The sequence below is a fragment of the Oncorhynchus tshawytscha genome, linkage group LG03, assembly GCF_018296145.1.
Source record: "Oncorhynchus tshawytscha isolate Ot180627B linkage group LG03, Otsh_v2.0, whole genome shotgun sequence".
NCBI lineage: Eukaryota > Metazoa > Chordata > Actinopteri > Salmoniformes > Salmonidae > Oncorhynchus > Oncorhynchus tshawytscha.
The window spans coordinates 56,764,544-56,778,438 of NC_056431.1; the positions used below are offsets into that span (position 1 = coordinate 56,764,544).

Below are 13,895 nucleotides of genomic sequence, written 5' to 3' on the forward strand. Positions count from 1 at the left end.
AAGCATTTGATTTTTCAATCGCATACATCATTTTGGATTTGTGTGCCCATGAAAACAGTTTTCACCCCGTAACATAAGACACGAAATGTTACGGAGTTAAGACAGCATTTCTGAGATCTCTATACAAAAAAACTGTCCAACAGCTAGATCCAGGATTCTTACAGGGTTCAAGTTGAATGTCTAATTTAACTGATTAATGCTTAATATACGATATAACGACAACTTACACTGTCATACATGCAAGGACAGAAAATTCATATTTGTCACACGATTGTTGGACAAATCCAGACACCAAACATAATAAACAGGTTAAACATAGGTTTTAAATCAACTCGTGAAATGTATTGAATATAGCTATGAATCCCCCCCTTATCTTAATGTAATGACATGGGAAAAAAATAGCTGATTATTATCAATGACTTATCAACAGCTGTAAAATGTTGTCCAGTGTAGCAAATCCTCACGGGTACCCTAGTTTGTAGCAAGACCCATATAGGTAGCAGAGGAAGGGATTTTTTTACCAATGCGAATGGTTCTTTCTGTTGCCTGTGGCTTTTCAAAAGGATCACACACACACACATACACACCTAAAGGATGTCACGCTGCTTGCTTATCAAGTACCACTTCCTCCCGATTCAGTCCATACCTGGCACAAACTCCAGACCTCTGTCTTGCTAGCAGAAGTGACCAATCTCCTGAAGTGTCTTACCAGTCAGCGCCACATGAAAAGCTAGCGATTCACTCCATCCAGCTCCAAACACAAACTCAGCTTTGTGGCATGAAGAGGAAAAATACTACAGAGGTTGAAGCCCTACATTCATATAAGCCTGATATTATAGCTATTTTAGGAGGGAAAATATTGACTAGGGGAATTGAGGAAAGGAGAGAGAGCAAGGGTCGGTGGAGGTTAATCTTGGCAACTACTACTATCCAGCTATTTGTGTTTTGGTTATATTTAAGACATATCTAGGGCCTCAGATGCAATAAAAATCGATTTGGGGTATGTCACACATCTACATGGGCTATAATGTGGGTGGCTATAGAGTATCAAACAATGATCAAACATAGCTGGAACCGTGAGTCAAGTACTATTCTGTGATCCCAGCTTCTTCTTTGGTCTTGAAACTAGGTCTGACATGAGTAAAATTACATCCATCTGGTTCTTAAAAAGGAAATGTTCCTCTGAGGAGCCTATTGGAGGGAATATAAAGTCTAGAATAAGTCCAAGGAAGGATTAGACAGTGATGTCATAAATCACTGGATTATTCAGGAAGTAGTAGCATATGAGCACTGGGGAACCAACATGGAACTCCTAATGAATGGAAGTGAATATGTGGGAGACAAAGGACTACCAAGTAAAGGTGTGGAGACTGCCAAGTGAAACTGTCAGTCTTTCCAGCGCTCTGTTATATCACACACAAAACTCTCCCAATCGAGCGAAGGCTTACCTCTGTGACATCCATGACCTTGATGGCCGCCAGTTGTCCTGTCTTGACATGTCGGCCCTGCAGAGAGAGACAGAGAAAGAGACACAAAGACAGAGAGAGAGAGACCGGGAGAGAGACAGAGAGTGAGATGAGTGAACAACATTTCAGCCCTGATATGCAAAGTATCCAAGTGACGTAGTTTCAGTCAGAAAGAGCTTGAGCACATTCCTAACCATGACTGGACACTACACACAACTATAACGGCAGATATCAGGTACGTAAGTAACAACCCTGTCCATCTTTACGACCCCATGCTAGTCTTTAGTTACCTCCAGAATGTAAATCATTCTAACCATTGCAATCTTCAATTACATAATATTTTCTGTTAATAGAGGAAGTAGTGGAATAGTAAGGGAGGGGGTTAATGAGGGGGTCACAGGGCTTTGCTGGACTGACTGGGAGCACAAGCAGACAAGAAGGATGACTAGAGCAAAGAAAGACATGGGTTCACAACCTTAATAAAAAACCTGCTTGCAAATCAGAATCAAATGCTGAACAGAATACAGTAAGCTAGATATAAGAGAGAGATGGAGAATGAAAAGACAGAGAATCCCAGAGTCATGACAGTTGTATGGGCATATGTCAGTGCTGAGTTTGGGGGTCTGTTTCCCAGCGCCAGTCTGCTTAGTCTTTTCAGTGCCCTGCATGGAACAGTCACCATGACAACGTGTCCTACCACGTTTTTAACGATAGGGATGAGAGAAGGCTGAAGGAAAGAAGGAGAGGAGTGACAGGTCTAGTGTGTGTGTCCCTATCCTCAGCACTTGGCAACCCTGCCAAGTGCTGAGTATTTAAAATTACTCAGGCACTGACAAAGACACCCCACTGAGGGCAGGGAACTCAACCAGGCAGCAGCAACATAGGACCGCACAACACCCCAAGAGGACACTGCCAGCTACCAGACAGACTTTAACACTCCACCCGTGGCTGCCCAGGGATACACCAGACCAGAAATCTCAGCAAGGCCCCATAAATGAACTGCACACTCACAAACCCTCACAACCCCCAATCAAACAGAACTGGACTGCCTATTTGCCTGTTTAATGCCAGGCAGGGCGTAGGGCAGCTGTGGTCCTGAGGGATTCTGTCTGGGAGAGGGGGTAATCTAATCTGGTGATCTGTCTAATGACTGTGGGGATTAAAGAATGTCTCACCAGTCCACATTCACACACAAACACACATAGGTACAACACAAGAGCAGCCTGTAAGCATAACAGGAAAAGTCCCATCACAGTTACATAGCGGTACCTAGATAAAACTAAATTGCAGGTTTATAATTCCTATACTATTTCATATGATGTTCATGCCTTGAAATGGTCTTTCAACAATAATGCAGAATGGTCATCTAACAGCAATGTTATTACCGGAATCGGACGATATTAGCTAAAAATGCCAACATTGGTATCGGCCAGAAGTCTAGTTTAACGTTGATGTGCAAAACCAATGTCAAAGCTGACGTGCATACCTATATAACGTAGGTACATGACGTAATGACGCCACGTAAAATGTTGCACTACACTTGCAACACAGCATTCCTAACCTAGCCCACAATGTCTGCTGTGTGGATCGAGCAGTCAGCAAGTCGAGCAGTCATTTGAAAGAGTAAGAAAATTGAATCGAGACAACTCAAAAGGCGAAATCCATTAACGCCAAGATAATGGAATTCATTTCCCTTGACAATTAACCGTTCTCTGTCGTGGGTGATGTTGGCTTTCGCTGACTGGTCAAGCACCGGTACACACTAACGTTACCAAGATGTTGTTCAGATGATCAGTAGCACTGTCAAAGCTGAACAAAAGTCTGCAAACAAGCAAACATCGGCCACGAATGTTGGTAATAAAGCATTATTTGTTTGACCGCAACTTCTGGGATAGCTAGCTAGCTAGCTAGGATTAGGCACAATAGTGGAATTTGTGGTCTGCCTTCAAAATAAAAAGTACCTCCTTGAAAGTGATGCAAAAGGTTACAATTGGTGGACTCATGCCATATTTAGACGAGATAATGTTAAACAAGGTTGAAATGTGAAGCAATGAAATGGGGTATCAGTCTACTCGGTGACACCCACAGAACACAACTGTGAAGAGTTTACGCAAATATTAGCATTGTAGCTCTTTTCGCGGGACTGTGACTGTGTGAAATCACCTCCCCAGTCAGCTTATTGTGTGTATTGACATTCATATTGTACTGTACAGCTTTACCTAAGGATTGGAGATCAATGAAATGGGGTAACAGTCTACTCAGCGTTATCAGACTCCAAAACATCCACGCGGCATTGTTTTTTCTCTGGATAGTGTTCAATACACATAGGTTGACAATAAATGTGGCTCAATTCACAGTTGTTTCAGAGTCCCACAATAAGAGCTACGATGCTAATGTTCTCTGGGTGTAGACTCATACCCCATATCATTGATCCACAATCCATAGGTAAGGATGTACAGTGAAATACGTATGCCCCCAATGCAATTGTAAAGTATAATACATCCAGTGTGATTTCAACAGATTTGTCAAATTAACAAATGATTGTCTTTTGTTGATTTTATATAACATTCCAACCTCGTTTAGCATGATCTATTAAACTATGGCATAATTCTACTATTTGTATCGCTGTCAATGACATACTTTTGTTTTGAAGGCTAACCACAAAGTCCACTGTTGTGGATAATCCTTGTTGTGGCTAGCTTCACATAGATGGGCCCGACCACCATTAATCAAATAAGAACTGTCTTATAAATTAGGGTTATTATAAATGATGACACCTAGCTATATAATTAGCTAGCTAACTATAGCTACTGAAACAGATGTCGTTTTGCTATGTTTTTGGGGAAGAACATTGTTTGCTCCCATGAGCTAGCTAGCTTTTTTTATGACCAGCACTGTAGGTGTGCGAGACAACTTTACCAGCACCATAGCATACGTGTCGTTGAATTGTTGTGACATGAAGTACAAGTGATAGTGTAATCAATGTGTAATAACTACGTAAAAAATTTATGAACGCATTCAAATATTATGGAACATGCAGTCATATTCAGGTCCTGATTGGTCAATAAGCTTATTTGACACGTCAAATAGTGTTATTGACGTGTATCATTTTTGACACGCAAAGACCCAAACGGCGTTCCATAGAAATCCTGGTTGAGAATGAAACGACTGAACAAATTAACAACGAAACAGTACAACAAGTAAGTGAAAGAAATAGGTTTTTATTGTGTTTTACTGGTAATGGGGACATAAGTACATGCAAACAAAATAACTTTAGTCAGTGTGGTGTGTGTATGTAACCTTTATTTAACTAGGAAAGTCAGTTAAGAACAAATACTTCTTTAACAATGACGGCCTACCCCGGCCAAACCCGGACAATGCTGGGCCAATTGTGCACAGCCCTATGGGACTCCCAATCACGACAGGATGTGATACAGCCTGGATTTGAACCAGGGACTGTAGTGACGCCTCTTGTACTGAGATGCAGTGCCTTAGACAGCTGCGTCCATGTGTGTGTGTTAATTATTTAACTGTACTAGAATGCTTAAAAGGCCGCTAAAATTGTAAATATTGGTTATCGGTATTGGGGTTTTTTTGGCAAGGAAAATATCGGATATTGGTAACGGCCAAAAATGTCATATCGGTGCATCACTAAATCACAGTGTGAGAAGGGTTGGCTGAAGACCAGTAAATGGCTTCTATCACTCTCTTCTATCACTTCTATCAATGGCTTCTATCACTCTTAACAGCATGCTGTGTTGCTTTCTGGGGACTGTAATGGACACACACCTGTGTGTGTGTGTGTGTGTGTGTGTGTGTGTGTGTGTGTGTGTGTGTGTGTGTGTGTGTGTGTGTGTGTGTGTGTGTGTGTATGTCAAGGGGTAATGGATGACTCAGCAGAGCTGGTGTAATGGCCACACATGCTGGAAGAAGATGGATGCTGCCGTTTAATGGAACCTGATAGAGGTTGACCACTGGGCCCGTTCACTCTGGGCAAACACCATACACTCAGACACACACACGTACAACAGATGAAGCACACACTCACAGTATGTGCATGAAGACACACACACAATAAATATCCAGTGCTTATTGCCTAATCAGTCTTGACTTATTTCCTCACTTTTGAGAATTTGTAGAACACATTTTCTCCCTTTTTAGCAATTTCAAGTACATGAGTGTGTGAGAGAGATGTGGGCGTGCAGAGGTGGCGTGGGAGAAGAAGGAGATAGAGGGAGATGGGGAATAAGAGGGAGCAAAGAAAGAAAGAGGCTGAGGGCCAAGTATTTCTGCGGATCTTAGCGGTTATACAGATTCACTCACACACACACACACACGGCCTGAGGGTGACTCGGTGCATATGGTAAGGAGGGTTGGTATAGGTGCCCCTAACTGGAGATCAGAATTCATCACTACCTGTCATGATGTCAGTGTCAGCCTTTGGCTTGTCTCAATGAGTTGTCTCTCATTCACTCTCTTTTACTCCATCCCTCCATCGTGAGGTTTGTTTCAGACCTCTTTGAAGTTAAATAACCCACAAGTGATTGGCACCCAACCATTTCACTCTCAGAGCTGTGTATGTGCTTGCATGTGTGCGTTTGTGGACGTGTGTGTGTGTTTGTGTGTGTGTGTGTTTAGGAGTATGTGTGTGTGTGTGTGTGTGTGTGTGTTTAGGAGTGTGTGTGTGTGTGTGTGTGTGTTCTCTCCAAGGTGAGAGGTGATATCGGCAGCACCCAGACCAATCACAGGAGGCCCACTCCCCTATGACATCATCTGCTCAGGTTCCTCTACTCCAGACACACAGCCTTGTGTCTGCCCTCTATCTGCCTAACACACACAGGTGCACACACAAATAGGCGCGCACACACACACACACAAAGGACAATAATACCCTGTGAGTATTTATCTTTTCCATGAGTTCACTTCCCCATCTGCATCTAGTCACAGTCAAATATAGTAAGTATATAAAATCAAATATAACAGATGGGCTTCTGCAGTGTTTCCCCCAGGATTGTTTTCAGCAGTGGTGGCAAAATTATGTTGACACCATCGGAAATATAACTGATTCAAGCCACTGCACTGTAGGGAGATAAGGAACACACAGTGGTTGTGCAATCCTGGCTCTCATTCGCACCACTGCTCACTCTGTTTGCTAAAGATATAGGTTGTAACTTGTCACTCTGATCTTAAAGGGATGGGCTTAACTGCCAAAATCTTGCACTGTTTTATACTTACCAGCCGCTGTTAAATTAATATCGGGGAAACACTGGCTTCTGACATTAGAGACAAAAAAAAAATCCACCGTCTCAGTTGACTGTGGAAGACCTGCATCTTTGACCACAAGCAGATCATTTTGGAGTGACTTCCTCCATAACAGTCTCGAAGGCCTCTTTTCCTTCAGCCTTCTTACCCCTTCACCTATCAGTAATCACCAAGGGAAGGAGATGTGGTAATGAAGCCTTCTAGGACTATGGGGACCAGTTCATAAGATAATACTTATGAGAATCTGACCTCTGCCCTCTGACCCCAGCACACAGGGGGTTCATCTGGAGTCCTCATTAAAGGACCAGAGCACAATTTGGCTTCCTGTCTGGTCAACCTCCCAAACCAAAACCCAACCCCCATCCCCAACTATCTTACCTTACCTCTTGTTCTACAAATAGCAACAAATAAAGGAACATGAATTATGCTGATATGCAGTAAATAATCGTGACAGTCCAGGACTGACTGGGACTAGTTAGTACAGATGCTGTGAGAGGAGGACCTATGAGTGTTCTGTGAGACTATTTTTGATTTCTATTGTTGTGTTTGACTGGAGGCAGAGATGGGGGATGGGAGGGGTGTTTGTTCTGACTGTGAGCAGTAGAGAGGGGGGCAGCAGTGTGTCTTCACCAGAGTAGAGGAAAGGGACAGTTAAGGTGAACAAATGGAAAATAAGTATAGTCATATTGGCAATGATGACAGTGCAGCTACTGATGACGACGATAGTGACATTAAAAGTCATGGATGCAATGATATCAGTAATGGTGATGACAAGTAGCATTAATGTGTCAGTCTGTTGTTTATGTAGTAGCCAATAGAAGGTGCCCATTAGGCTTGGAGTGGAACTACAAGAAACACACAGAAGCCAACACACAATAGGAGGAAATCAATACAAACAAAGAACGCAACAGAACACAAAAGCAGTGCTATCAAGTACAGAACACACCAAACTAGAAAACTGAAAAAGAGTTAAAAGTTGAAAAAGTATTAGAGCATTGGAAGTGTGTCGTTCAGCGTCTCGTGTCTGAGGAAGATGAAAGCAAGATTAGACGTAGCCCAGAGAGCCACTTCCCTCAGGAAATACCAGGGGAGTATAGTCATCCTGGACCAGCACACACACACACACACACACACACACACACACACACACACACACACACACACGTGAAGGCTCTCGAACACGTATACATTAATATTTTTCTGTGTATATCAATAAGCCAATGCAAACATTAAAAAAATAAAAAGAAATGTAAAATAAAATAGATCATAAATTATGTTTAGTTTTAGTTTATTTATTCTAAACTTTGGGCAAAAAATGTAATGGCGTTAAGCTTTTTTTTTCTAATGGGGTTTTTGAGCTTCTGAATCTGGCAGGTAAATGCTGCCAGTAGATGCCGGTGTTTCAAATATGCCTAGCAAGTGCATCAGTATCACTTGGTATCAGTAGCTAATAGGTAAGAAAATCTGAGGGCGAGCACAGAGTGTGACTGGGACAAGCTAGAGCAGCTTGTGAAGTTGCTGGAGTCGTTTGCAATCCACACCGACCAACTTCAAACTGACAGCCAGTTGTGGTGCCTTGCCTTCTCAACCTTGAGGCACACTTGCAGTCAACTACTGTTGTAAAACAGTTGGCACAGGTCCTCCTGAAGTCACTGTTTGAGCGCTTTGCATGCATACTGAATCATCTGGCAGCCAACATCCATCCAAACCCTGCAGCAGCTTGCCTGATGGACCCAAGTCTGTCTCAACAGAGATGGAGCCACTGATGAGGGAAGCAGAGTCTTTTGTACTTCAGCAAATTAGAGAGTACAGCAGTGGAGCAGCAGGACACCAGCAAGATGCCAGCACGTTGAATCCAACAAGCATCTCAACCAGTTCTTCAGAAATATAGCTTAATCACATCGAAGATTGTGTCTGAGGTCACTGTCCAGCCAGAGGCTCAACCTGGCAGGGCATTAAGCGCCCGTGTGAGCTGCAGAAATACCTGGAAGATGCAAAGGGGGGTATGTTTACAGAGTCACCGCTCCAGTTCTGCAAGGCAAGGATGGCTGTTCATCCAAAGTTGTGGCACTGGATCTGGTTTCTTCCCCTGCATCCTGAGCGTTCGTGGAGAGAATATTAAGCTTGACATCAGGCTTGGCATACCGAATGACCACCTCTATGGAACGCAGAGTCTTCTTCAAGATAAACCAGAAAATCTTGATTGGTTGAGGTACTTGATTCTTCTTACATCTACTACTAAAGTTAAAAAATCATTGGATTGGTGTAAACATGGGAAAGAGAGTTTCCTTTTACCATATTTCTTGCACCAGTCTAGGCGCTTATCCTTTAATCCAAGTCACATTAGGATTGTTTAAAAACTTAAACTTAACCAAACCTATACCCTGGACATGGAATTGTATGGAGTCCTCGAGTGACCAAAAACCTAGACCTCTTTAGGGGTGCATGCACCTGGACCCCATGTCCCATCCCCCAAGCCCAAAGGGTTGCAATAAAGAACCCCTTGTCCCAAAAGCTGGAGGCATAAACACACACACACTAAGAGCTAACTGTCCATGCAGCTTACTAAGACTGCCTCATACTCTATCTCAGCAAGTAAATCTCTAGCATTATTAGCCCCACAGCGTTAACATGCTATTGCATCTACAATAAGGCTTTACTGATCGAACCAATAATGCATGTCATGATACTTATGTTAATTATGATAATCATTGAGTTAGCAGAGTCAACGATTCATCACAGGATGATTTTGGAATGTGATGTTATAACCATCCCTGTACGAGCTACAGTGCGTGCGCACACACACACACACAGTGGGGTGACATACAGCAGCTGCATACCACTCCAGCCCACTCCCAGAGACACACACACACACACACACACTAAGGGGGGAGAGAAGAGACAAGAGGACCAGCGCAGAGGAGGAATTAATGTAGAAGCACTGCATTCCAGATAACAGAACCAAACCCATCTCTATTCTCTTCCACCATCTCCACAACCCTTTCTCACTGGGACGCAGTGCTATGAATTAGCCCACCATATGGTATGGTTGCTTTTCTTACATGTAGACATAAACGTATGTATGTATACATATACACAGTTGAAGTCGGAAGTTTACATACACTTAGGTTGGAGTCATTAAAACTCATTTTTCAACCACTCCACAAAATTCTTGTTAACAAACTATAGTTTTGGCAAGTCGGTTAGGACATCTACTTTGTGCATGACAAGTCATTTTTCCAACAATTGTTTACAGACAGATTATTTCACTTATAATTCACTGTATCACAATTACAGTGGGTCAGAAGTTTACATACACTAAGTTGACTGTGCCTTTAAACAGCTTGGACAATTCCAGAAAATTATCTCATGGCTTTAGAAGCTTCTGATAGGCTACTTGACATCATGAGTCAATTGGAGGTGTACCTGTGGATGTATTTCAAGGCATACCTTCAAACCCAGTGCATCTTTGCTTGACATCATGGGAAAATCAAAAGAAATCAGCCAAGACCTCAGAATTTTATTTTTAGACCTCCACAAGTCTGGTTCATCCTTGAGAGCAATTTCCAAACGCCTGAATGTACCATGTTCATCTGTACAAACCGTATGCAAGTATAACTGGTACGCAAGTATAAACACCATGGGACCATGCAGCCGTCATACCGCTCAGGAAGGAGACACATTCTGTCTCCTAGAGATTAATGTAATTTGGTGCAAAAAGTGCAAATCAATCCCAGAACAACAGCAAAGGACCTTGTGAAGATGCTGGAAGTAAAACGTAAAAGTAAAACGAGTGCTATATCGACATAACCTGAAAGGCCGCTCAGCAAGGAAGACGACACTGCTCCAAAACCGCCATAAAAAGCCAGACTATGGTTTGCAACTGCACATGGGGACAAAGATCGTACTTTTTGGAGAAATGTCCTCTGGTCTGATGAAACAAAAATATAACTATTTAGCCATAATGATGATCGTTATGTTTGGGGGAAAAAGGGGAAGGCTTGCAGGCTGAAGAACACAATCCCAATTATGAAGCACGGGGGTGGCAGCATAATTTTGTGAGGGTGCTTTGCTGCAGGAGGGACTGGTGCACTTCACAAAATAGATGGCATCATGACGTAGGAAAATGATGTAGAAATATTGAAGCAACATCTCAAGACGTCAGTCAGGAAGTTAAAGCATGGTCGCAAATGGGTCTTCCAAATGGACAATGACCCCAAGCATACTTCCAAAGTTGTGGCAAAATAGCTTAAGGACAACCCAAAGCCCTGACCTCAATACAATAGAATAGAATAGAATATTTGTGGGAAGAACTGAAAAAACATGTGCGAGCAAGGAGGCCTACAAACCTGACTCAGTTACATCAGCTGTTAGGAGGAATGGACCAAAATTCACTCAACTTATTGTGGGGAACTTGTGGAAGGCTACCTGGAACGTTTGACCAAAGGTAAACAATATAAAGGCAATGGCACCAAATATTAATTGAGTGTATGTAAACTTCTGACCCACTGGGAATGTGATGAAAGATATAAAAGCTTAAATAAATAATTCCCTCTACTATTATTCTGACATTTCACAATCTTAAAATAAAGTGGTGATCCTAACTGGCCTAAAACGGGGAATTCTTATTCGGATTAAATGTCAGGAATTGTGAAAAACTGAGTTTAAATGTATTTGGCTAAGGTGTATGTAAACTTCCGACTTCCACTGTATATACAGTAAACTCAGTTTTTCACAATTCCTGACATTTTAAACAAATGATAGTCCCACTAAGCGGAAACCAGATGGGATGGCGTATCATTGCAGAATGCTATGGTAGCCATGCTGGTTAAGTGTGCCTTCAATTCTAAATAAATCACTGACAGTGTCACCAGCAAAGCATCTCCACACTATCACACCTCCTCCTCCTCCATGCTTCACTGTGGGAACCACACATGCGGATATCATCCGTTCATCTACTCTGCGTCTCACAAAGACTCAGCGGTTGGAACCAAAAATCTCAAATTTGGCTCACCAGACCAAAGGACATATTTCCACTGGTCTAATGTCCAACCAAGTCTCTTCTTAAAAATCTCTGAACAGTTGATGTTTTGGTCTCTTGAACTCTGTGAAGCAGACCAAAGGACATATTTCCACTGGTCTAGAATGTCCATTGTCCTCGCCAGTTTCATTGGCTTGATGGTCCAAGCAAGTCTTCATTCTTATTATTGTTGTCCTTCAGTAGTGGTTTCTTTGCAGGGAATTTGAAGGAAATATATTAAGAAGAAGGAAATATATTCCCCATATTAACTTTTAACAAGGCACACCTGTTAATTGAAATGCATTCCAGGTGACTACCTCATGAAGCTGGTTGAGAGAATGCCAAGAGTGTGCAAAGCTGTCATCAAGGCAAAGGGTGGCTACTTTGAAGAGTCTCAAATATTAAATACAGTGGGGCAAAAAAGTATTTAGTCAGCCACCAATTGTGTAAGTTCTCCCACTTAAAAAGATGAGAGGCCTGTCATTTTCATCATAGGTACACTTCAACTATGACAAAATTGTAGACCTGCACCAGGCTGGGAAGACTGAATCTGCAATAGGTAAGCAGCTTGGTTTGAAGAAATCAACTGTGGGAGCAATTATTAGGAAATGGAAGACATTCAAGACCACTGATAATCTCCCACGATCCGGGGCTCCACGCAAGATCTCACCCTGTGGGAGAAGCATTTCAAGGTCCTGGAGTGGCCTAGCCAGTCTCCAGATCTCAACCCCATAGAAAATCTTTGGAGGGAGTTGAAAGTCCGTGTTTCCAAGCAACAGCCCCAAAACATCACTGCTCTAGAGGAGATCTGCATGGAGGAATGGGCCAAAATACCAGCAACAGTGTGTGAAAACCTTGAAGACTTACAGAAAACGTTTGACCTCTGTCATTGCCAACAAAGGGTATATAACAAAGTATTGAGATAAACTTTTGTTATTGACCAAATACTTATTTTCCACCATATTTTGCAAATAAATTCATTAAAAATACTACAATGTGATTTTCTGGATTTTTTTTTCTCATTTTGTCTGTCATAGTTGAAGTGTATCTATGATGAAAATTACAGGCCTCTCTCATCTTTTTAAGTGGGAGAACTTGCACAATTGGTGGCTGACTAAATACTTTTTTGCCCCACTGTATATTTTGATTTGTTTAATACTTTTTTGGTTACTACATGATTCCATATGTGTTATTTCATAGTTTGATGTCTTCACTATTATTTTGACAATGTATAAAATAGGAAAAATATAGGAAAACCCTTGAATGAGTAGGTGTGTCCAAACTTTTGACTGGTACTGTATATTTATTTTCCGGACTCTGACATGTCTCGTTGTGATATTTCTACATTTCTTTCTTTTTGGATTATGTGCATATGGTTGAGTTTTTTTTAGGTATTATTACTATACTGCAATATTCCCTCTACACTGAGCGCGTGCAGCCGCACAGAAGCACGAGATTGAACCAACCGGTCTATCGGGATCGATTGGTCGACCTCCAAGGCACTCCTAGTCGACCACCAAACCTTTATGTAAAAAAACCAACATTAAAGCCTTGTGTTCTATTTTTTTTTATTCCTCTGGGCTGTTTAGCGGTTGGTGTACACGATTCAGCTGCTCTGTGTGCCAGTTAGGCAAAAGGTTGCGATTTTGAACCATTTCATGTGTCTGAAGGTACAAACTCTGTCTTCCCGGTGGGCCCTGAGAGCAAAGTGTGCACTATAAGCTTCCCGCAGGTCAATCGAATGCCTCAGAATACCGTGTCTGCAGTAACGTAGCAGGCATAAGAAATCTACACACAAATGAGATTTCAAAATGTTTAAAACAATGATTAGAGACTGTCAACAAATAGAGCAAAGAGCTGCTGTTGTTATGAGTGAGTTATTGCTTAAAATCTTACTCAGCTCTGTCAACACTTTGTATTCAACACCTTTTTAAGCCATAAAATGTGCGTTCTTCCCATTTCCACTCAGCGCCACAACAAGACTGCAGTTGGGTATTTTTTAATATCAAGGAATATTTCAATTTCTCTGTTCATAGGAGTAACAACATGAATTTGTGCATGAGGCAGACATAATGCGGTGCGACTCGAGTTTCGCCATCAGCTGGAAGACAGAGTCCCTTTTTGGTCAGTGTCAGTGGAGGAAAGGG

At 42.0% G+C, this 13,895-nt stretch overlaps 1 protein-coding gene across 20 annotated transcripts in view; it reads right to left on the reverse strand.

Moving 5' to 3' along the window:
• LOC112239382 (mitogen-activated protein kinase kinase kinase kinase 4) overlaps positions 1-13,895 on the reverse strand; it is a 100,133-nt gene that overhangs the window by 43,947 nt on the left and 42,291 nt on the right. For all 20 annotated transcript variants that reach the window (XM_024407870.2, XM_024407930.2, XM_042319717.1 and 17 more), the window contains exon 3: positions 1,449-1,505. In XM_024407870.2, coding sequence (XP_024263638.1) covers positions 1,449-1,505 — 57 coding nt within the window. The remainder of the gene's footprint in view (positions 1-1,448; positions 1,506-13,895) is intronic.